General features: G+C 48.3%; 1 protein-coding gene across 1 annotated transcript in view; it reads left to right on the top strand.

Annotated features, from left to right (window-relative positions):
* The window catches only part of slit1a (slit homolog 1a), a 150,789-nt gene that overhangs the window by 109,175 nt on the left and 17,432 nt on the right, over nucleotides 1–24,182 (top strand). Inside the window, 14 exon segments of the mRNA XM_080782139.1 lie at nucleotides 950–980; nucleotides 982–999; nucleotides 1,001–1,115; nucleotides 3,118–3,141; nucleotides 9,437–9,581; nucleotides 10,883–10,957; nucleotides 12,591–12,734; nucleotides 13,460–13,603; nucleotides 13,952–14,118; nucleotides 16,187–16,319; nucleotides 18,242–18,310; nucleotides 18,401–18,472; nucleotides 18,661–18,732; nucleotides 23,551–23,622. Of these exon segments, the coding sequence (XP_080638265.1) occupies nucleotides 950–980; nucleotides 982–999; nucleotides 1,001–1,115; nucleotides 3,118–3,141; nucleotides 9,437–9,581; nucleotides 10,883–10,957; nucleotides 12,591–12,734; nucleotides 13,460–13,603; nucleotides 13,952–14,118; nucleotides 16,187–16,319; nucleotides 18,242–18,310; nucleotides 18,401–18,472; nucleotides 18,661–18,732; nucleotides 23,551–23,622 (1,281 nt within the window).

The raw sequence follows: 24,182 nt of genomic DNA, 5'->3' as shown, positions 1-24,182 counted from the left end.
ATCAGAAGTAAGCAGACCGTTCCACCGTAGATCTGCTGCTGTTGAATTAGAATCCTGAAAAGTGACGGTTTTGGACAATATGAGGTTTCCACGCGACAGAGACGATGTGCTAGGATACTGCTGCTGTTTTCAAAAAAACATTCTCCGAAAAATCTAAGAAATGCCATACATTAGAAAACACATGTTTAAGTAGTAGTGAAAGCAGACCCCAATCTACGCTGAAATATCATCAGCGTTCATTTAATTCTCAGAGCGTACAAATGGAACCCTTATGGGTCCAACTTGATTACACATAATTATGGAGGTCCATTTGGTTCCTCCCCTGGAGAACGTTGAGAACCAATATTTAACTCTGAGAGTGTGAAAAGCGTGCGGCCACCTGCACCACCACTACCATCACGCCTAGGCGTTGACGTGCATGTGAGGAGCTGCTAAAAGGAAAAGGACTGCTTACTGGTCAGTCACTCTCTCGGATTTCCCCACGTTTTCATAGTGCCTCACACCCTCTGTTTTGAATCAAAGCACGCTTATTTTCGCAGGCGTTAGCTAGCCCTGAACCCACCACACACACACACACACACACACACACCACCCCGAAATAAGAGGTCGAAAATAGCCCCTGTTACTGAGCTGTCTTTGTCTGTGTCTGTAATACTCACGTGGAAGAGAGAGAGCGAGGAGAGGCGTCGTCCCTCTTCCTCCGTGGGAATTCTTCCCTCGAACCGCTGTTGTGCGTTTCTTTTTCTATAATGAATTAATAGGAAGAGGTTTGACCCGTTCCGATGGTTCACCGTTAGAGCGTAGACAACCTCTGGATGACATTTTATATTTACTTGTTTTTCCCCCGTCTCGTACTTTTCCCCTCTATGTTTTTCTCTCTCTCCCCTCACTTTTTTTTCCTCCTCCTCCTCCTCTCTCTCTCTCTCTCTCTCTCTCTCTGCCCTCCCAGCCACCTGGCACAGAACCCATTCATCTGCGACCTGTAATCTCAAGTGCGTCGGCAGACTACCTGCGCTCCAACCCCATCGAGACCAGCGGCGCCCGCTGTGCCAGCCCCCGCCGGCTGGCCAACAAGCGCATTGGACAGATCAAGAGCAAGAAGTTCCGCTGCTCTGGTATGCTTGTGGCTTCCGTGTACCTCCGCAGCGGTATACCTCCCTGTCTCTCTCTCTCTCTCTCCTCTCTCTCTCTCTCTATCTCTCTCTCTCTCTCTCTCTCTCTCTCTCTCTCTCCCTGCAGTCTCTTTCTGCTCGTCCTCAACTGGCGTTTTTGAGTCTTTTCATCATATAGTGTGAGGTCTCTGCCCACTACTATCTTCTCTCTCTCTGTCTCTCTCCTCTCTCTCTCTCGTCTCACTCTCTCTCTCTCTCTCTCTCTCTGCTCTCTCTCTGCTCTTTCTCTCTCTCACTCTCCTGGGATTATGTTTGTCTCTCCTGACCTCATACTGTATGGAGTGAGTGATTATTATTGGTTGATTCCTGGTTTGATTCAACCTCGGCGGTTCCGGTGCTCCTCAATCAATAGTCCCCCATGCAGGCAGACCGGAGGTCAAGAGGTCTCTCTCTCTCTCCTCTCTCTCTCTCCTCCTCTCATCTCTCCAGTCTCCACCCCCCCCATCCCTGTTATACAGCCTAGGTCTAGTGCATCTGGTTTCATCATAATGTATGCTAAACCCCACAGTGAACTCACATGGATAATCGCTGGCATCTTCAGGGGCTAGAGTTTTCTGTCCGGCGCCGATCTCTGTCGGCCGTCCATCCGTTGGTGGGTTCGGGCCATATTCCTGCCCATGTCCCACCCCTCCCCTCCTCACTCCCTCCACCCCCTCCTCACCCGCTCCACCCCTCTCTCCTCTGTGGCCAGATGTCCCCCCCCCCCCCCCACCTCTCCCCACCTCCCCAAGCACTCTGTGCCCACTATTGTGTTTCTGCAGCCTGGCGCTGCAACCTACTGAGACTTCAAACTCTATGTGTTTATAACTTCACTCACTTGGCTAAAGGAGACCGTTTTCTTTCTTTCCTTTCTTTTCTACTCACTTTTTTTTCTTTTTCTATTTGTTATACTCTTTAGTTTTTTTTGCATTCTTTCGCTCTTACTCTTTCATCCGTTTTACTGTTTATACAAACAACTCTCTTTAGTTCTTCATTCTTTATTTATTTCGTTTGTTTGTTAAATCATTATTTCTTTCTCTCTCTCTCTCTCTCTCTCTCTCTCTCTCTCTCTCTCTCTCTCTCTCTCTCTCTCTCTCTCCCTCACATCCAGATGTTTACCACTGTAGGTATATGATATCCCCACATTGTCCTGAACACAGACATCCTGTCTGTCAGTCATATACCTGCTGCCACATTACAGTACAATATATGGTCTCTGTCGGGTGGAATCCTCATTATGTCCAAAACTCTTACTTTTCAGGATCCACCTCACCCAAATTCTAAAGCAGTGAAGGTAGCAGATCCACAAGCTTCAAACTCTTCGCTTTGCGCCACCTCTCCAGCTTGTGGATCTCTACTTCTGATGCTTTTATGCTATATGCCGTCATATAGTATGATCAAGGATGGCATTCTTTTACGGAAAAAAACAACCTTATTTAGAATATGGAGATAGGAGGTTTCTGCCCTACAGCAGAGATATATGGCTACTCTGTCTGTCATCCACAAGGAACCCTATTTCTGTCAGTGCCTTATCCCTATCCCTAAACTTTGCCTTTATTTTCTTTATTTTTTTACTATTTTGAAAAAACATTTTAAAATTGTTAAGAAGTTTCGGGATAAGGGGTTATAGGCACTGGTGCAAATACTGCTCCTGGTGCAAATACTGCTCCTGGTGCCATGTGCGCTCATATAGAACAGTGGTTTTCATCAACCAGTAGTCAAGTGGTCCTTGAGGGGGTTCCAGGTGGTCCCTCCATTACACTTAGTAACCAAATGGACCCTTATAAATCTTTAACTCTTGAGAGCGTAAAATGAAACGGTTTCATTTTACGGGCCACGATATGAAAAGGGTTGAAAACCACTGATATACGTAGACTCTATATGGCTGCACTGACGCATAGCTACACCACAGCTATGCCGACCGTTGTCACTGACATCCCTGCCTCTCTCTCTGTCTCCATCACAGCCAAAGAGCAGTACTTCATCCCAGGTGAGTGTGCCTGCCTGCACACACACACACACACACACACACACACACACACACACACACACACACACACACACACACACACACACCCCTCTCTACACTCTTATCTCCATAAATAGCTGGGGTTAGGATTAGAGTTAGTGTTCGTTTTAATGGAACATGTAGGGTTATAGATAACATAGTCAATCTACAAGCTTGCAAACACGTGCCGATACAGTGGCCGGATGGGAACAGCGAGGTTCCCAGTTCGTCCCCGGGCTCCGCCAGAATTAGCGTCAAAGTGTCATTGAGCAAGACTCTGAATCTCCAATCTCCAATTGCTGTTGGTTTCCTCTGCTATGGGTGTGTGAACGGGTGTGTGAATGGGTGTGTGAATGGGTGTGTGGATGGGTGTGTGGATGGGTGTGTGGATGGGTGTGTGGATGGGTGTGTGGATGGGTGTGTGGATGGGTGTGTGGATGGGTGTGTGAATGGGTGTGTGGATGGGTGTGTGAATGGGTGTATGAATGGGTGTGTGGATGGGTGTATGAATGGGTGTGTGGATGGGTGTGTGGATGGGTGTGTGGATGGGTGTGTGGATGGGTGTATGAATGGGTGTGTGGATGGGTGTGTGGATGGGTGTGTGGATGGGTGTATGAATGGGTGTGTGGATGGGTGTGTGAATGGGTGTGTGGATGGGTGTGTGAATGGGTGTGTGGATGGGTTTGTGGATGGGTGGATGGGTGTGTGGATGGGTGTGTGGATGGGTGTGTGGATGGGTGTGTGGATGGGTGTATGAATGGGTGTGTGGATGGGTGTGTGAATGGGTGTGTGGATGGGTGTGTGGATGGGTGTGTGGATGGGTGTGTGGATGGGTGTGTGATGGGTGTGTGGATGGGTGTGTGGATGGGTGTGTGAATGGGTGGTGGATGGGTGTGTGGATGGTGTGTGGATGGGTGTGTGGATGGGTGTGTGGATGGGTGTGTGAATGGGTGTGTGGATGGGTGTGTGAATGGGTGTGTGGATGGGTGTGTGAATGGGTGTGTGGATGGGTGTGTGGATGGGTGTGTGGATGGGTGTGTGGATGGGTGTGTGGATGGGTGTGTGGATGGGTGTGTGAATGGGTGTGTGAATGGGTGTGTGGATGGGTGTGTGGATGGGTGTGTGAATGGGTGTGTGGATGGGTGTGTGGATGGGTGTGTGGATGGGTGTGTGGATGGGTGTGTGGATGGGTGTGTGGATGGGTGTGTGGATGGGTGTGTGAATGGGTGTGTGGAGGGGTGTGTGAATGGGTGTATGAATGGGTGTGTGGAGGGTGTATGAATGGGTGTGTGGATGGGTGTGTGGATGGGTGTGTGGATGGTGTGTGGATGGGTGTATGAATGGTGTGTGGATGGGTGTGTGGATGGGTGTGTGGATGGGTGTATGAATGGGTGTGTGGATGGGTGTGTGAATGGGTGTGTGGATGGGTGTGTGAATGGGTGTGTGGATGGGTTTGTGGATGGGTGTGTGGATGGGTGTGTGGATGGGTGTGTGGATGGGTGTGTGGATGGGTGTATGAATGGGTGTGTGGATGGGTGTGTGAATGGGTGTGTGGATGGGTGTGTGAATGGGTGTGTGATGGGTTTGTGGATGGGTGTGTGGATGGGTGTGTGGATGGGTGTGTGAACGGGTGTGTGGACGGGTGTATGAATGGGTGTGTGGATGGGTGTATGAATGGGTGTGTGAATGGGTGTGTGGATGGGTGTGTGGATGGGTGTATGAATGGGTGTGTGGATGGGTGTGTGGATGGGTGTATGAATGGGTGTGTGGATGGGTGTGTGGATGGGTGTGTGAATGGGTGTGTGGATGGGTGTATGAATGGGTGTGTGGATGGGTGTGTGGATGGGTGTATGAATGGGTGTGTGGATGGGTGTGTGAATGGGTGTGTGGATGGGTGTGTGAATGGGTGTGTGAATGGGTGTGTGGATGGGTGTGTGGATGGGTGTGTGAATGGGTGTGTGAATGGGTGTGTGGATGGGTGTGTGGATGGGTGTGTGGATGGGTGTGTGGATGGGTGTGTGGATGGGTGTGTGGATGGGTGTGTGAATGGGTGTATGAATGGGTGAATGTAATGCACAATCTATGTTGAGCGCTTTGGATTAAAGCGCTATATAAATGCACCATTTACAACTCGTTTCTTTTTCGTTCTTTTCTCTTTTTTTTCTTCAGATTGATAGTGTTCAACATGCAGAGTTTTGCTTTTAACCACCGAAGGTGCTGCTAGGTTATGTTTGTGTCCATATGAGATATGAGAGCCTGAGAGTGTGTGTGTGTGTGTGAGAGAGAGACAGAGAGAGCTATCCCATTCCTTGGTCCTGTTTATATAATGGGTTCAGTCGATAGAGCCCAAAGGAAGTCCCTCTTTGCTTTGGCAGGAGCACACTCACCAACAGGGACGAGAGAGAGAGAGAGAGACAGACATGGAGAGAGAGAGAGTGTGTGTGTGTGTGTGTGTGTGTGTGTGTGTGTGTGTGTGTGTGTGTGTGTGTGTATGTGTGTGTGTGTGTGTGTCTGCAAAGCTAAGGAAAATATAACCTACCAGAGGATCCAAGATTCCTATCAACGGATGTTCTTGGACCCTCAACAAGACTACTTCCACGAAAAGAGGGACACTGGTGTGTGTGTGCGTGTGACTGTGTGTGACTGTGTGTGTGTGTGTGTGTATGTGTGTGTGACTGTGAAAGTGAAGTTTATTATAGATAAAGCACCACCATGCAGAACAAATGGAAGCCCTGTGTAAGCAGAGGGAAAAAGATCAAAGTGAAATGTGATTGATGAAGAAAACACCCTCGCGGAACGATAGCGATAAAAGCCAACACACGTCCAAAAAACGCACGCACCGTGTACACAGTGCATGCTCCCACTGACAGAGCAGGAGTTGCATGTGTTTTAGTACGCTGATAATGAGGCTCTTGGCTACAGGAGGAGCACGAGAAACTCTCCCAACTCCAGCAATGAGTCACCCTGGGCCTCAGGAACAGGAACTCTCCTCCCTCTCCTCTTTGCTTCTCTCCTCTCCTCACCTCCCTCTCCTCTTTGCTTCTCTCCTATCCTCTCCTCCTCCCTCTCCTCTTTGCTTCTCTCCTCTCCTCCTCCCTCTCCTCTCCTCTTCCTGTCCGCTCCTCTCCTCTCCTCCTCTCCTCCTCCCTCTCCTCTTTGCTTCTCTCCTCTCCTCTCCTCTCCTCCTCCCTCTCCTCTCCTCTTCCCTGTCCGCTCCTCTCCTCTCCTCCTCTCCTCCTCCCTCTCCTCTTTGCTTCTCTCCTCTCTCCTCTCCCTCCTCCCTCTCCTCTCCTCTTCCTGTCCGCTCCTCTCCTCTCCTCTTCCCTCTCCTCTTTGCTTCTCTCCTCTCCTCCTCTCCTCTCCTCCCTCTCCTCTTTGCTTCTCTCCTCTCCTCTCCTCTCCTCCTCCCTCTCCTCTTTGCTTCTCTCCTCTCCTCCCTCTCCTCTTTGCTTCTCTCCTCTCCTCTCCTCTCCTCCTCCCTCTCCTCTTTGCTTCTCTCCTCTCCTCCTCTCCTCTCCTCCCTCTCCTCTTTGCTTCTCTCCTCTCCTCTCCTCTCCTCCTCCCTCTCCTCTTTGCTTCTCTCCTCTCCTCTCCTCTCCTCCTCCCTCTCCTCTTTGCTTCTCTCCTCTCCTCTCCTCTCCTCTTCCTGTCCGCTCCTCTCCTCTCCTCCTCCCTCTCCTCTTTGCTCCTGCTCTCCTCTCCTCTCCTCTCCTCTCCTCTCCTCTCCTCTCCTCTCCTCTCCTCTCCTCTCCTCTCCTCTCCTCTCCTCTCCTCTCCTCTCCTCTCCTCTCCTCTCCTCTCCTCTCCTCTCCTCTCCTCTCCTCTCCTCTCCTCTCCTCTCCTCTCCTCTTTGCTTCTCTCCTCTCCTCTCCTCCTCCCTCTCCTCTCCTGTTCCCTCTCCTCTCCTCTCCTCTCCTCTCCTCTCCTCTCCTCTCCTCTCCTCTCCTCTCCTCTCCTCTCCTCTCCTCTCCTCTCCTCTCCTCTCCTCTCCTCTCCTCTCCTCTCCTCTCCTCTCCTCTCCTCTCCTCTCCTCTCCCCTCCCTCCCCTCCCCTCCCCTCCCCTCCCCTCCCCTCCCCTCCCCTCCCCTCCCCTCTCCTCTCCTCTCCTCTCCTCTCCTCTCCTCTCCTCTCCCCTACCCTCCCCTCCCCTCCCTGCCAGACGGCTGCGCTGCGTGTTGCTGTCAACGCCGTTGGGTCAGCAGTGCGAGTGGCGATGACTCAGGGCCGCCAGGCAGGAAGCCACCGGGTTCCTCTACGTCTCAGGGATCAAAGCGTTGCCTTGTCGTACTTTCATTGCTTCCTGGCGTAGAGCTGGGAATGCCGCTTCCTGTTGTCTGAGCCTCGGCGGAGCGGAGGAGAGTTCCCTTAATGACCGCGGTCATTACTGCGTCTGTCGCCACAACGCTCCATGATAGCTGGTCCAGTGACAGCGCTGTATGCGGGGGAGGTTTCTCCAACAACAGTGGTGGAATGTAACTAAGTACATGATTTAGCCTACTTACTTGAGTATTTACAATTTTTTAATACATCCTCCACATCTCAGAGGCAAATATTGTACTTTTACTCCACTACATTTATTTGAAAACTTTGGTTACTAGTTACTTTATAGAATTTGGTTATTATTACAAATCGCACTAAGGATTCCTGTCATTGGTTGAGGACCCAACGGTATGACATCATTGTTTCTAAAACCGTCCGAGAGAGAAAAGGAGTTCCAAGCGAGTTCCAGATTAGTTCTAAACCCGAGAGCCTGAAAGTCTGAAACCAAAATGTACCTGTAACTCTGAGCGTGTGCAAATTTAACCAAATGGACCCTTTTGGACCCTTTGGGCCCAGTTGCACATGCTCAGAGTTATAATGTAGCATTTAAAATTTAAAACGAACAGGGCATATTTTTGCAGCCTGCTCTACAGTGCATTGCTCCACTGAGCCTCTATACATTATTGAACAGTGGTGATGTAAGCGTGGCGGTGTCCTCTCCTCACGTCATGTCTATTCATAGACGGAGGAGGCCCGTCACTAAACGTTAGACGGAGGAGACCACGTGATGCAACCTCCTCCTCCTCGCGCCTCCGTCACTAGAACAGGACAGACGTTCCTTCCTCTAGAGTACAGTACGGTTCTCAACCTGTCCAGGCCGTGACCCCCCAAAATAACCCATTCTGACCTGATTTGGCTATACGTTTTGCCTCTTTCTTAGATTATTTAACAATTTGGCCAAAGTTTGACCAGTTTTGTTGTATTATACTTTCTCTCTCTCTTCTTCCTTCTTTATATATATATTTTCTTTGAAGTTGGAAGGTCTTATAACTCATCCATTTTTTTGCCCAACGTTAAACACGTGTTAAAAAGGCGCTATAAAGACGTTGTTGGCAGTCTAGGACATCATAAAAAATAAGTTAAATACTGTAAGTCCTTGGCGATGGATGAGTTTAAAAAGTCCTTAAATTGTTACTTCACTGTCATCTGGAGACCTCCCCCCACTGCTCTAGTATACCTGCAGCACTCTGCTCCCCTCTCTCTGCCTGTCTCCTCCTCTCATCTCCTCTTGTCTTGTGCATTAACTGCGTGTCCCTCATGCCCCCCCCCCCCCTCGTGCCTCCCTTTATTTCGCTCTCCTCCTCCACCTGTCTCCTCTTCCTCTCGACATGTCATTTTCAAACACATCTCTCCTCCTCCTCCTCTGCGCTTCTTGTCCTCGTCTTTTCCCTGGAGGATGGCCCGCTTCGCTGCAGTTGGATTCCTAAATCCTCCCTGGCATCTCAATTGCCCCTCTTTCTCTCTCTCTCTCTCTCTCTCTCTCTCTCTCTCTCTCTCTCTCTCTCTCTCTCTCTCTCTCTCTCTCTCTCACTCTCTCCCTCTCTCTCTCTCCACCTGTCTCTCTCAAACTCTCCCTTTCTGCTGCTATGTTTCTGTTTCCATGGACCTGGTGTTCTTTTGAGCCCTTCTCCCTCTCTGAAATAACTTGTAAAGCCTTCCATTCAAGTGCATAAAAATGCCCATGCACCTGTCTCACTCTCTTGAGTTGAAGTAGTGTGATACACTGATATAGGTGTGTGGTTTGCCTCTGTGTTGCTGTCTCTCAGGTACGGAGGACAGTGTGATATGTTGACACACACACACTCACGTGGGTGTGGTTTGTCTCTCATGTACGGATAGGAGGACAGTGTGATATGTTGACACACACTGACGTGAGTGTGGTTTGTCTCTCAGGTACGGATAGGAGGACAGTGTGATATGTTGACACACACTCACGTGCGTGTGGTTTGTCTCTCAGGTACGGAGGACAGCCGCCTGAACAACGAGTGTAACAGCGACCCGGTGTGTCCTCCCAAGTGTCGCTGTGAGTCCAACGTGGTGGACTGCTCCAACCTGAAGCTCACCAAGGTCCCCGAGCACATCCCCGCCTCCACCACTGAGCTGTAAGACCACACACACACACACACACACACACACACACACGCACACACACACACACACGCACACACACACACACACACACACGCACACACACACACACACACACACACACACACACACACACACGCACACACACACACACACACACACACACACACACGCGCACACACGCACGCACACACACACACACGCACACACACACACACACACACACACACACACACACACACGCACACACACACACGCACACACACACACACACCAAGGTCCCCGAGCACATCCACCGCTGAGCTGTAAGACCTGGATGCACTCAAAATACTTTTTTTATATATCAGAAAACTCTTATCTCCATATTTAATAATGTTGTTATTACACGGCTTGGTTGAATGCTTGAGTCGGATTGCTCAATCGCCGAATTCAGCGGTGTGTTATTTCTTGATAACGGACCGCTGTCTAACAGACCGCTGTCTAACAGACCACTGTCTAACAGACCGCTGTCTAACAGACCGCTGTCTAACAGACCGCTGTCTAACAGACCGCTACAGCCACACACAATACATCACACAAGGCCATTTAACTAAACATTGCTTTCAAGAATGTTTTTGAAAACATTTGAAGCGAGAAATAGACGATGCGGTATACCGAAAATGTATTCCTTTTGATCAACACTCACTTCCTTGTTTCCGAGGCAACTCGCTGCCTCTGCGGGGAAGCATTAAAAGTAGCAGATCTTTGTTGTATCATCCTGAAACATAGGATAACAGTTTTGGGCAAAGGAGGTTTCCACCCGACAGAGACAACATGAATGTACAGTACCTAGTATGTATGCACCAACTGCCTTAATCACTCAAGTCCTACTACATACTTCAGATTTAAAATAACATAGTTAAATTTGTTTAGAAAATGTATTGTGTTGAAAGACAACTTTTTGAATAATATATTTGGCCTAAAATGATACGCCAAAAATAGACACGCAAGGGTTTAAAGCGAATAAAACCCTGGCTAACGCTTAATTTATGCTGCGTTTGCAGGACTGTGTTGTTGCGCCGAAAATATCAGCTCCTATATCTATATTAGGTCTGCTATTCTCAGCATGTGACACCATCGCACGGCAAAGTATGAACACCAGGCTTAAAAAGACTGTCACCTTTTTTATGTCTATTTGTAGGATGGTTTACAGTGGATAATTGAACGTGCATGCTTGTGTGTGTGTGTGTGTGTGTGTGTGTGTGTGCGCGCGTGTGTGTGTGTGTGTATGCCTGCGTGTTGTGTGTGCGTGCGTGTGTTCTGCTTCAACCTGCAGTCGTCTGAACAACAATGACATCACCAGTCTGGAGGCGACCGGAGTGTTCAAGAACCTCTCACAGCTGAAGAAGATGTAAGGGAAACAGCACAGCAGTGGGGTCCGTGGACCCCCTGTGGGGGATGGGGTCCGTGGACCCCCTGTGGGGGATGGGGTCCGAGGATTTAAAAAAATAAACTTTGAATATCTTTGACATTTTTTACAATTTACAATTTAGGCATTTAGCAGACGCTCTTAATCCAGAGCGATTTACATTAAGCAAGAACAAAAAAGCATGGGAATACATTTATCATGAAACATTTATCATGAAACATGCGTAAGAAAGTAACAGTGGAATATCTATATAATGAAACTATACATATAAACTATACATATATACTAACACAACAAGTCTTTGGGGATTAGGGGGGGGGATTAGGGGGTTGGCCTTGGCACCCAATCTTTTCAGATGGGTGCCATATCAATTTGGGGGTCCTTGACGTGGAAAAGCAGTTTGAGAACCACTGTCCCACAGGACATCATTTGGTGCAGAATGCACTTAACCCATTCTGACCTGAGATCAGATTCTAAAAATGTCTTCTACATCCTGACAGTTTTCATTCTGACCTGAGATCAGATTCTAAAAAAAATTCTTCTATGTCAGTCGCTCTTCGATTTTTCAAAAATATCAGACCTACAAGCTCGTAGCACGCCACTCGGTGGCGCGCTATGAGCTTGTAGATCTGCTATTTTTCAATAGCTAAAGCATAACGTGGTGCTAACACCAAAACGGGTTCCCGTTCAGAATGGGTTAATAGGTTTTAAAGCACCATAGCAGTGGTCTGGCGTGTGGTTTAACTTGACATTGCTGCTGAGCGTCTTCCAAAGCACACGGCGGTTTCCTTTGATTCCGGAGGAAGCCAACTGGATTTATTTCAATATGGTATAAAAATCAACTCGCGGGACTTGAAACTTGCTTAAGAAAGATGATCCAGCAAATATATACGAAATATCATTATGCCTATTGTTGCGTTTTATTGCATTAAAAAAAGCTTGGGGTTGATTTTGAACAGTCTAGTTGAACACGTACGTACGGTCCCCCTGGCCCCTGGTGAAGAGATTGATTCTCAAACAAAATGTAAATGTCTGTGACTTATTATAAAAACATAAATTATTCATGTACTTTTCGCAACATTTTGCAAAAAAAAAAGTTTTCAGATGTTAAGCCATTGAGACCTGAGACCAGATTCTACAAATGTTTTCTAAACGCTCTCAGTGATTCTTCAAAGTATTTCATCTGAACATTTGTTGTTCCAGAGACCTCCCAGAAGCAAAGATATGAGTTAAAAAAAACATTTGCTGTGAAAGAATATATAATCAAAGATTTGTACACGTTTTCTACAAGCTGGTAGCGCAGCACTCGGTGCCGCTATGAGCTTGTAGATTCGCTATTTTTCAAACGGCAACATTTTAAAATCAGGGTTAAAGTGATTTTAAGCTATAACGTGACACGGATGCGTCCTCGGGTCTAAGTGGGTTAATTTAATTCATAATGTCATAATAATTGGAGCACGTTGAACAGCACGTTTCGTGCATGGCAGCGTCTTCCCGCTGGTTATTGATGTATTGATCGCGGTATAATGTTCCTTTAATAAATACCTGGTTCCCAAGCGTTCATATTATTTTGGATGTGCTGACGTGCTGTTTTTTGTTTTGTTTCTCCGTGCAGTAACCTTAGCAACAACAAGATCACAGAGATCGAGGACGGGGCGTTCGAAGGGGCGGGGTCTGTCGTCGAGCTTCACATCACGGCCAATCAGATTGACTCCGTCCGCAGTGGGATGTTCCGCGGCCTCGAGGGGCTGCGCATGCTGTGAGTTGATAAGCGCGTGCACACACACACACACACACACACACACACACACACACACACACACACAACTTTACTGGGGAATTTCCAATTTTCATTACTTTTCATTAATCCACTACATCTCAGAGCGAAGTATTGTACTTTTTCTCCGCTACAATTATTTGAAAACTTTAGTTGGCCTACTTTTGTATATTTTGATTATTATTGCAAATTACACTAACCACTTCAGCCATTATATTCCGGCCATTTGAAAATTGCAGATACGCAGTGTGAGCTTGTATACGGTATTGTCTATTTTCAAATAATTTCTTTTTACTTTCACATTCCGCACAATGAGTTACTTTTTGTACTTTAAGCATATTTTGTTGCCGATACCTTTGTACTGTTACTCAAGGTTCATTTTGAATACGGAACTTCCACGTGTAACACATCGCAGTATTGATGCTTTTACTAGTATTGTTTGAGCAGCAGTGGATCAGCGGTAGGGTGGCCGCTTGGGAAGCGGAAGGTTCCCGGTTCAATTCCGGGATCGCCCAGAGTTAAAGTGTCCTTAAGCAAGACTCTGAACCCCTAACTGCTCCCGATGAGCAGGTTGGTGCCTTGCTTGGTTTCCTCCGCCCATCGGTGTGTGTGAATAGCTGAATGTAATGCACAATCATTGTGAAGCGCCTTATGGATGAAGGCGCTTCTATATAAATGCCACGTTTGTGTGTCTGTGCGTCCGTCAGGATGCTGAGGAACAACAAGATCAGCTGCGTTCACAACAGCAGCTTCACAGGCCTCACCAACGTCCGCCTGCTCTCTCTGTACGACAACCAGCTGACCACCATCACCCCTGGAGCCTTCGACACGCTGCAGACCCTCTCTACGCTGTGAGACCCTCCTCGCACACACACACACACACATGCACACGCACACACGCACGCACACTGGGCTGCTTTTTCACTATAGGGGCAGGACGATTCACTTAGCCCCTCGATTCAATACAATCTCGATACCTAGGGTGCCGATTCGATTTACATTGCGATTTTTATTTATATAGTGATTCTTAATTATATTGCGACGATTGTTGCGATTCGAAAATGAAAAAAAATCCCCCAATATACCACAACATTTTAAAATGATTATAAACGATATATAATCCGTGAAAAGTTGAATCATACTGTACACTTCAATGCACTCACACTCACTCACGCACACACACACTCTCTCTCTACCAGGAACCTACTGGCCAACTCCTTCAACTGTGACTGCCGTCTGGCCTGGCTCGGTGATTGGCTGCGGAGCAAGAAGATCGTCACGGGGAACCCTCGCTGCCAGCGACCCGCCTTCCTCAAGGAGATCCCTCTGCAGGACGTGGCTCTGCCTGACTTCCGCTGCGAGGAGGGTATTTATACCATATTATTATTATATTGGAGGGTATTTATACCATATTATTATATTGGAGGGTAACATATACCATAATTTTTATATTGTCACCTTTTTAAACTAAACTAAGAGGAGGGTAACATATACCATATTATTATATAGAGGGTAACATATACCATATTATTATATACTAAACTAAAGTTTTTCAAGAAGAATTTAAAACTGATCCAAAACATTAAAAGAAATCCTATCTTAGGCAATTATTTTGAAAAAACTTTTGGCCTGAGTCACACTCTTGAGATAGACCATTTTACTAAAAGATGTGGGATCATCATGATCATGATCATCATGATCCTTCTCAATTAGGCGATTTTACCAGAGGTGGCCACTGTCATGAGGAGCTGACTTGGGCCAAAAAACAACAACATATTCCTAAAAAAATGACATAGGCCATTAGTTTAAGAAGGTGACGATGTGATGCATGGATCACAGCTCCCGGTTCTCTGTCAGGTGGCTAATATTAGAGTGATGCATGGATCAGAGCTCCCGGTTCTCTGTCAGGGGGCTATAATATTAGATGCATGGATCACAGTCCTCTCTGCCATTAGCCATTGAATCACAGTTTAAATGGAAGGCCTTTTTCTTTTAGACGGTGGCACCTCATCAGCCTTTGAATGGAGTGTCTTTAAACCGAGATAAAGCGTTTGGCTCCCTTTGTGTGAAACAAAGTCGGGCCCGGCCCACGACTGATGACTTCTTCTTTTTTTTTCTTTTTTACCACAACGTCCATTTCAAATAATGCATTATTTAACGAGCGACGCTCCAAAGTGGCCGCGATGATCTTAAATAATGACCACCTTTGTGTCAGCCTTGTGTTTGCAGAATAGATTGCTACTCAGCAGTTCCTAAGCTGCGGGTCGATGGCTGACCGAGTGCAGCTATTGAGCTGTTTGCTGTATTGACCCGTCAGCCCGTTTGCTCTCCACGATGAATGTTAGCCTTGTCTTGGGGCCGCGAGGTTGCCTCCGCTATCTGTCCTCGTCTCGTCGTCGGTCGATATTACATTAGAGTGGCCTCTCTTCTCTAGTGTCTTCATTTTATCTCTCTCTCTCTCTCCCTCTCTACATTCATCACTTTCTTTCTTCTCTAAGTTAGATTTAACAGTCTCTGGACCCCACCGATACCTCGGGGTATTGTGTTGGTTTGTTTTGGACTGCCTTGGCCCTTGACCCTTGTCTCTGCACACGTGTATCAATAACCTTTCTCCATACATCCTCATTCATCCTGTCTCTATTTCAGTGCTTCTCAAACATGTTTTTGGCTCAGGTCACCCTTCTAAATAATGTTTTCATCCACGGCTCCCCTGAATTACATTGTTACTTACCTACCTTACCTACAGCACCTTATGTCATATTAACGGTACTTAACACTTTTTTTTAGGTTTGGGTTGTGTAGTTACCTTGCCATGATGTATCTCCAAATGTGGACAAGAATTTATTTATTTTTTCACAGTGATTAGAAATCGATAATTCAAAATATGCCCACAATCTTTCCCCCACATCTTTCCCCCAAAGATACAGTATGTCATGATGGAAAACTGGAGAGAATTTCAGTTTCCATAGATTGAAAATAATTCTTATACATGGCGTTTGCATCCATATTCTGGGGGGGACATTCACCAAAAAATCTACATCTTGTAGATCTTCTATATTTGGTGAAAAGACGTGTACTGTAGACTGAAAAAGATTGAAGTACAAGTAAAGTGCAAGTGACATTGATCAATTCCAAATATTATCAAAGTGTTCCGTGGCACCCCTGGACTCGCGTCAAGGCTTTTACCCATTTTGGGGCGGGAATCCCTTTTGGTGTCAGCATTATGTTATGCTTTAGCTATTGAAAAATAGCAGATCTACCAGCTCATAGCGCACCACAAGCTTGTAGGACTGCTATTTTTGAAAAATCGAAGAACCACTGTCATAGAAACATAGCTTTTTCAGAAAACTGTCATTTTCAAATTTTCATTTTCAGGCCTAAATGGGTTAAAAAACCGTGCTCTATGTCTCTCTCGTCATTCATTCCTCCTCCAGGTCACGAGGAGTCGAGCTGCGTGCCGAGGCCACAGTGTCCCAGCGAGTGCACCTGTCTGGAGACCGTAGTGCGCTGCAGCAACAAGCATCTGCACACGCTGCCCAAAGGCATCCCCAGAAACGTCACCGAGCTGTGAGTTAGTTCCACAGTCCATCTACTGTATGTAAGGGATAATATCTGGCTATAGGTGGTCATTGACAGTGAATTTAACCACCGAGGCGAAGGTGAATTATATCCCGACAATGACCACCATAGCCAGATATTATCCCACTTATTACATGGCTACCCAACATAAATTAACAAATTGACCCAAAACACAACAAAAAAAGTATTCCTTAAGTGTCGCGGTCGCGCTTGGTTGCGTCTGGCCAGCTGCAGGGCTGGAGCACTGTCGGAAAACAAGGAAGTGAGTTGATCAAATAGAATCCATTTCCGGTATACTGCTTCGTCTATTTCTCGCTCAAATGTTTTCAAAAACATTCAGTGGGGCGCAGCTGCTGCTCCGAGGGTTTGATTAGGCATCAGTCATAGAGCGGAGCGGGCATTATCCAGAAATAACAGACCGCTGAATTCAGCGATTGACCAATCACAATCAAGCATTCATTCAACCAAGCCATGTAATAAAGGACCATAAGTGAACGCCAGTAACATTGAAACGCCTGAGTGTCTTTTATCAGCCTTGAAGACTTAAATATGTCTTCAAGACTTAAATAATGCCCTGCATTCTGAGAGAGAGAGAGAGAGGAGAGCACTCAATAAACCTAGCAGTTATTCTCACAGACACCAGCCCTCAGGGCTAACACTGATGTCACTCTCACACTTGAAGCCAAGGATGTGAGCACGTGTTTGTTTGTGTGCGCGCGCGCGCGAGTGTGTGCGTGTGTTTGTTTGTGCGGGCGCGCGCGAGTGTGTGCGTGCGAGTGTGTGTGTTTGCGTGCGTGCGTCCGTGCGTGCGTGTGCTCTCTCACGTTCGTTCCTAAGGGCCAAGAGCCTGTCCACAGGGGCAGTGGGGAACGAGTCAACGTTTTTAATGAGCAGCTTTCAATGGAAAGGCGGGGGAGGGGATAGGTCCGGTCTGGAACTTTCCTGTATACCGCTCCAAGTGGTTCTCACACACACACACACACACACACACACACACACACACACACACACACGCACGCTCCGTCAAGGCCTGTCATTGTCCCAGCAGGTGTGACCAGGTGTGCCCCTTTCATCCATCCATCCGGAGACCTCTTTACTCCGTCATTATCCTGTGAAGTGCCCTCTCCCCTCCTCGCCGTGTCGTTACCTATCATTACCCTGGTGTCCTCTCCCTGTGGTTACCTATCATTACCCTGAACCCAAAGACCCCCCTCAGTAGCTGCCCGACAACCCCCCCCCTCCCCCCACTACCCCCCCATGCAGCCGCTAACAATAACAGGAGAAAGCCCCTGCAGCCTTTCCCTAAATCACCCTCCCTCCCTCCCTCCACCAAGATGGGGACCTCTCTCTTTCACTCTCTCTCCCTTTCCCTTTCGTTTTCTCCCCTTTTCTCTTTCTCACTCCATTTATTTCATTCTTTCTTTCTCTCTCTCTCTCTCTCTCACCATCCCCCCCCCCCCCCCCCCACACACACACACACACACACACACACACACACACACGCATGCACACACACACACACACACACACACACACACACACACACACACACACACACACACACGGGTGTGAGGAGGCTAGCAGGTATGTCACACAGAGTCTCTAGGGTACAACATTCTGTCCTGAGGTGGAGAGGCCAGTGCATGTGCAGCACATTGCAACCATTGGTGCATCACACACGCACACGCACGCACGCCCACGCACACACACACACACACACACACACACACACACACACACACACACACACACACACACACACACACACACACACACACACAGTAAAACGAATATATATTAAGAATAATAAGATTGAAACTCTCACTGACAGTGAATTTGGTTGTTGTGTTGACGTAAATGTGGAAAGGTGCTCATAAGCTATAAGCTAAGCTGTTGATGTTTCTCCTCAGGTACCTGGATGGCAACCAGTTCAGCATGGTGCCCAAGGAGCTGTCTACATACAAATACCTACAGCTGGTGTAAGTCTGTCTGTCTGTCTGTCTGTCTGTCTGCTCCGTTAAATCAGAAGGAATTGTGTCATAATCTCAACATGTGACTTCTCCTTCCAGAGACCTGAGCAACAACAAGATCAACTCTCTGACCAACTCCTCGTTCGCCAACATGAGCCAACTCACCACTCTGTAAGACCCTTGTTCCTTGTTTTTCTCCTCCTGACGTGCTATGACATGAACATGCTATGAAATTGTATCTAAAATGACGCAGATGCTTCCCCGGTTTTACTGGGACATACACACATGTAGGTATGGCTGTGGTGAAGACACAGCATTACATTTTCACTCGTTGATTTAATGTCGTCTTTCATTTGTAGGATCCTAAGCTACAACTCTCTGCGCTGTATTCCAGGCATGGCCTTCAGTGGACTCCGCTCTCTTCGACTCTTGTAAGTTTATTTTTGCATAGCGTGTGTATGTGTGGCCACATTTTGTTTTCACATCAACATTTACGACATTGATTGAAGATGTGTAATTGGGGACGAAATTGCTGTCCCCCAATTAAATGTTTACTGCAGTTCCATAAATTTGGGATAATAGGCATTTACAGTATCTCTTATGGTAGGGGATAATGGAATGAATATTTTCCAATGCAATGTCCCCTAAGGTTTGCGGAACCAATGTGTATGGAGATATGAGGACGATATTGTGCCTCCGGGGGATGCATAAACTGCCTTTATGGCAGTTCTAAAGCCCTGGGACTGACCCTGCAGTCATATCCGTCTGCTATAAGACTGACCCTGCAGTCATATCCGTCTGCTAAGACTGACCGTGAAGTCATATCCATCTGCTATAAGACTGACCCTGCAGTCATATCCGTCTGCTATAAGACTGACCCTGCAGTCATATCCGTCTGCTAAGACTGACCCTGCAGTCATATCCGTCTGCTAAGACTGACCCTGCAGTCATATCCGTCTGCTAAGACTGACCCTGCAGTCATATCCGTCTGCTAAGACTGACCCTGCAGTCATATCCGTCTGCTATAAGACTGACCCTGCAGTCATATCCGTCTGCTAAGCAACACGGCTGTAGAATGTAAACGAGTTGGACTAGAACATGGAGCTTTGGCACCGTGTCCAACGATACGGACGGCCGGCCTCGGATTGGTCCGAATTCAATCAAAATGCAACAGAACATACAGTAGGGTTCTGGTGGAGCTGCTCATGGGATAGTTAGGTTGTGCGTGTGTGAGTGCGTGCATGTGTGCATGCGTGTGTGCGTGCGGCCCGGGACCAGACCTCATCAGGCCTCCGTGGGCTCCGTGGTACCAGACATAGTTTTATTTTACTGTGGACAACAAAGCCTACTTTCTTTTACGGTGGGATTCGACTAAAGCCCCCCCGTTCATTAGGAGGCCGAACACACACACACACACACACACACACACACACACACACACACACACACACACACACACACAAGGGGGTTGTGTGTGTGTGTGTGTGTGTGTGTGGAATGAGAGTGAAGCTCAAGGCGTCATTAGGGCGATGCAGCGATGCCAGTCTGCTCCCCTCGCTTTGATCCCTAACGAAGCATCGGCGTTTATTTCTGCTCTCGCTCACTCAACGCCAGAACTGTGCGTATAGTCTTAAGACCCCACCCCACCCCACCCCCAACTCCCCCCCAGCCCTCGTGCAAACAAGCTAGACGCCACACGTAGACCCCCAACGCCAGCCCAACCCCCCACACTGGGCTTAGAAGTACACACGATCGCACAGTGTTAAGTGCGAGCGCGGACCACCAGTCTAACGGCAGTCCAAAACTTTGATGTTTTTTTTACTATTGGTCTGATCAATCAGCCCCCCCCCCCCCCTCCCGCTTTTAAGACGTTAATTAGCGCCACGTCTATTTTGCTTTAATTTGGGGGTGAAGAGAACACGACGCGACAATGAGCCGCGGTTCATAGATGTCATTTTTTAAGATTGTTGAAGGCGTGGGGATCAGAGTTCAACGTTGGCGGGTTCAAAGCCTGGCAGAAACCACAGCGAGGTGCCGAAGCGCTCACTCACACACACACACACACACACACACTCAGCGAGGTGCCAAAGCCTTCATAAAGTGGCACCTTTGGCTTTACAGAGCAGTAAAGAGGAGTTGAATCATTAACGCTCCAAGCTTCAAACGGACCGGGGGTCTATAGGCCTGGCATGGATGTGGTTTTTTGGTTCGTGTGTGTTCGTGTGTGTGTGTGTGTGTGTGTGTGTGTGTGTGTGTGTGTGTGTGTGTGTGTGTGTGTGTGTGTGTGTGTGTGTGTGTGTGTGTGTGTGTGTGTGTGTGTGTGTGTGTGTGTGTGTGTGTGTGTGTGTGTGTGTGTGTGTGTGTGTGTGTGTGTGTGTGTGTGTGTGTGTGTGTGTGTGTGTGTGTGTGTGTGTGTGTGTGTGTGTGTGTGTGTGTGTGTGTGTGTGTGTGTGTGTGCGTGCGTGCGTGCGTGCGTGCGCGCGTGCGTGCGTGCGCGAGGGATCTGGCGTGTGAGAGAGAGAGAGAGAGAGAGAGAGAGAGTGATGGTTGTGGTTTGGGCTGCAGATTAATAAGCTGCTAATTGGCCTGCTGGGTATTGGGTGTGAGGAGGGGGGCACGTCAGGGCGTGGCACTGCCAGGGGGAAGGGGAGAGAGAACGTGACGTGGAAGAGTAAAAGAGAGAACAAGAGTGTGGGTACGGCATGATTAAATAACCATTTGTGTCACATAGCTGGAGAAAACAGGATATGAGAGAGAGATGCCAACAAAGAAGAGAGAGAGAGGCGTGTCGTAGAAAGACAAGTATCCTCCGATAAGAGACGATCAGGTTTCTTCCTGGAGACTCTGGCTCCTGTCTGTCCCCCTGTGAGACGTCCCTGGAGGTTGGCACGGTGCTGCCTGGCTCCTGTCTGTCCCCCTGTGAGACGTCTCTGGAGGTGGACACGGTGCTGCCTGGCTCCATGCCCACACGGTGCCCTGTAGCTGTTCCCCAGACACCTCTCTCTCCCCTTCTGACACACTATCCATGGAGCCAATTAACTCTGCAATCCGGGAGCTCATTTGAATGCTTGAAAACATTAGGTTTGTTGACCCATCATGCGTGTGGTAGAGTATGTGAATACAATACAACTGGTATCTGGGTGGAGGTGGTCTGTCTACTCCTTCCATCTGGGTGGAGGTGGTCTGTCTACTCCTTCCATCTGGGTGGAGGTGGTCTGTCTACTCCTTCCATCTGGGTGGAGGTGGTCTGTCTACTCCTTCCATCTGGGTGGAGGTGGTCTGTCTACTCCTTCCATCTGGGTGGAGGTGGTCTGTCTACTCCTTCCATCTGGGTGGAGGTGGTCTGTCTACTCCTTCCATCTGGGTGGAGGTGGTCTGTCTACTCCTCCATCTGGGTGGAGGAGGTCTGTCTACTCCTTCCATCTGGGTGGAGGTGGTCTGTCTACTCCTTCCATCTGGGTGGAGGTGGTCTGTCTACTCCTTCCATCTGGGTGGAGGTGGTCTGTCTGTGTGGTGAAATAGGTGGGAAGTTGCAAAATATGCGTGAAGTTTGCATGGTTATGCGCCCTTCTTGAAGGGATGATATGCTGATATATGCGATCGCATAATTGCAATTGAATACGCCATCTTTCAAGGGCATGACTTGAATTTACATATATTTGGAGATAAGAGGTTTCTCCATGTGTGCCACAGGGCACACGTCTGTGAATATTGTATTGTGTCTTAATTCACACCTCAAAGATGTTGGAGGGGTCGGCAGTCGGGAAGTTTCATAAGTCTCGCTAATGCATGGCCGGTCGTTCACTAAGGACCCTTAGCGGTTGGTGTCGGCAGGGAGGACGGTTTGTGGTGGTTCTATTAATGGTGGTGGTGTGGTCACCCCAGGAGGTATAAGGAGGTGGTTCTATTAGTGGTGTGGTCACCCCAGGAGGTATAAGGAGGTGGTTCTATTAGCGGTGTGGTCACCCCGGGAGGTATAAGGAGGTGGTTCTATTAGCGGTGTGGTCACCCCAGGAGGTATAAGGAGGTGGTTCTATTAGCGGTGTGGTCACCCCAGGAGGTATAAGGAGGTGGTTCTATTAGCGGTGTGGTCACCCCAGGAGGTATAAGGAGGTGGTTCTATTAGCGGTGTGGTCACCCCAGGAGGTATAAGGAGGTGGTTCTATTAGCGGTGGGGCAGTGGTCACCCTGGAAGGGAAAGCAGGTGGTAATGGGCTGGCGGATTATGCCGGCCATCCGTCATCCCAGCTATTAAGCCATGTCGGCTTGTCACCCTGCATCCTATACTCAACAGGAACTGGCAAAGAGAACTGTCCTGGCTGGCACGCTCGCACACACACACACACACACACACACACACACACACACACACACACACACAAACTGCCTTTTTGTTCGTGCACAGCTCCATAATATTCATACCTCCTTCATGTACTGTTACTGTAATGTCTGCCACTTATACCTGCCTGTATATACTTTAACTACACACTCCTGGAATGTCCCGCGCTCTCTTGTGTGCAGTGCGGTCAGATCAACTTTACAACCCCCCCCCCCCCCCCCCCTCCGCCTCCGTATACCCTTGTTGGCCCTGCCATCCAGACATATATATATATAAGTAACTTGACACCAGTCATTCCAGACTCACAGAGAGGCTTGCGTCTCTGCCAGCTATAGGCTCCGCTCCAGGGAAACAAGCCACCCACCCACTCGACCAGTGAGCCAAGCCAGCCATTTAGACCAACACTCGCCTTCTCTTCAAGTCAAACATTCATGACGAAGTGCGCCGTCTCTAGTCCCACACGCAACATGCCTCGGATGCAGTGCTATAGCGCACGGGTCTAAACTAAATCTGCGGTTCCTTCTTGACATGTTCATGTCAAGAAGGACCCCCACGTCGACATGTATTTGGCAGCGGACCACCATCTGAAAATACTTTGTGCCACGGAACTTCCATTTAAAAAAAATATATATAGGATATCTACAAGCTTGTATAGATTTGCTATTTGAACAGGCCAAGCAAACACTGTTAACGTGGTTAAACTTATTGTGATGCTATTATTATTATTATTAACTCAATTTGCCGGGGACCCCTTGGAAGCCCTTCAAGGACCCCAGGGGCCCCCTTGGAAGCCCTTCAAGGACCCCAGCACAGAGAACCACTGTGAAAAATAACACGCAAGCGTTCATGTGATGAGTAATTATGCCTCTTTTTGTTTTGCCCCCATTTCCTTTCCTTCACTCCTTATAAGGTCTCTTCATGGCAACGAGATCTCAGAGCTGCCAGACGGTATCTTCAATGACGTGGCCACTCTGTCCCACCTGTGAGTATCGGCCTACACACGCACGCACGCACTCGCACCCACACACACACACACACACACACACACACACACACACACACACACACACACACACACACACACACACACACACAGCTCAAAACAATGTGCCCATGATACAACCACAGTCTGTGTACAGTAATACCCTATGCACTTACTGTACCACCCACCCAGTCAGTCTGTTGAGTGTATTCACGCACGCATGGCACACACGCACGCACACACAGCACGCACGCACAGCACACACACACACACACACACACACACACACACACACACGCACGCAGAGGGGGTCCTTCCAGGCCTGACTGCCTGGGGAGTGTGTCTCACAGTGGCCTGTCTGTGTGTAGTGCTTCCCGGTGGGCCCGCCCCCCCCCCCCCCCCCCCCCCCTAATGGAGCACAGCCCTGCGGTTAGCATGCAGCAACACACACACACACACACACACACACACACACACACACACACACAGACCCCTCCACTGTCTCATCTCTCTGTTACATCTCCAACACACACACACACACACACACACACACACACTCA

This window comes from Protomyctophum bolini (assembly GCF_963924005.1).
Source record: "Protomyctophum bolini genome assembly, chromosome: 14".
NCBI lineage: Eukaryota > Metazoa > Chordata > Actinopteri > Myctophiformes > Myctophidae > Protomyctophum > Protomyctophum bolini.
This window is presented reverse-complemented; position numbering and strand designations above follow the sequence as displayed.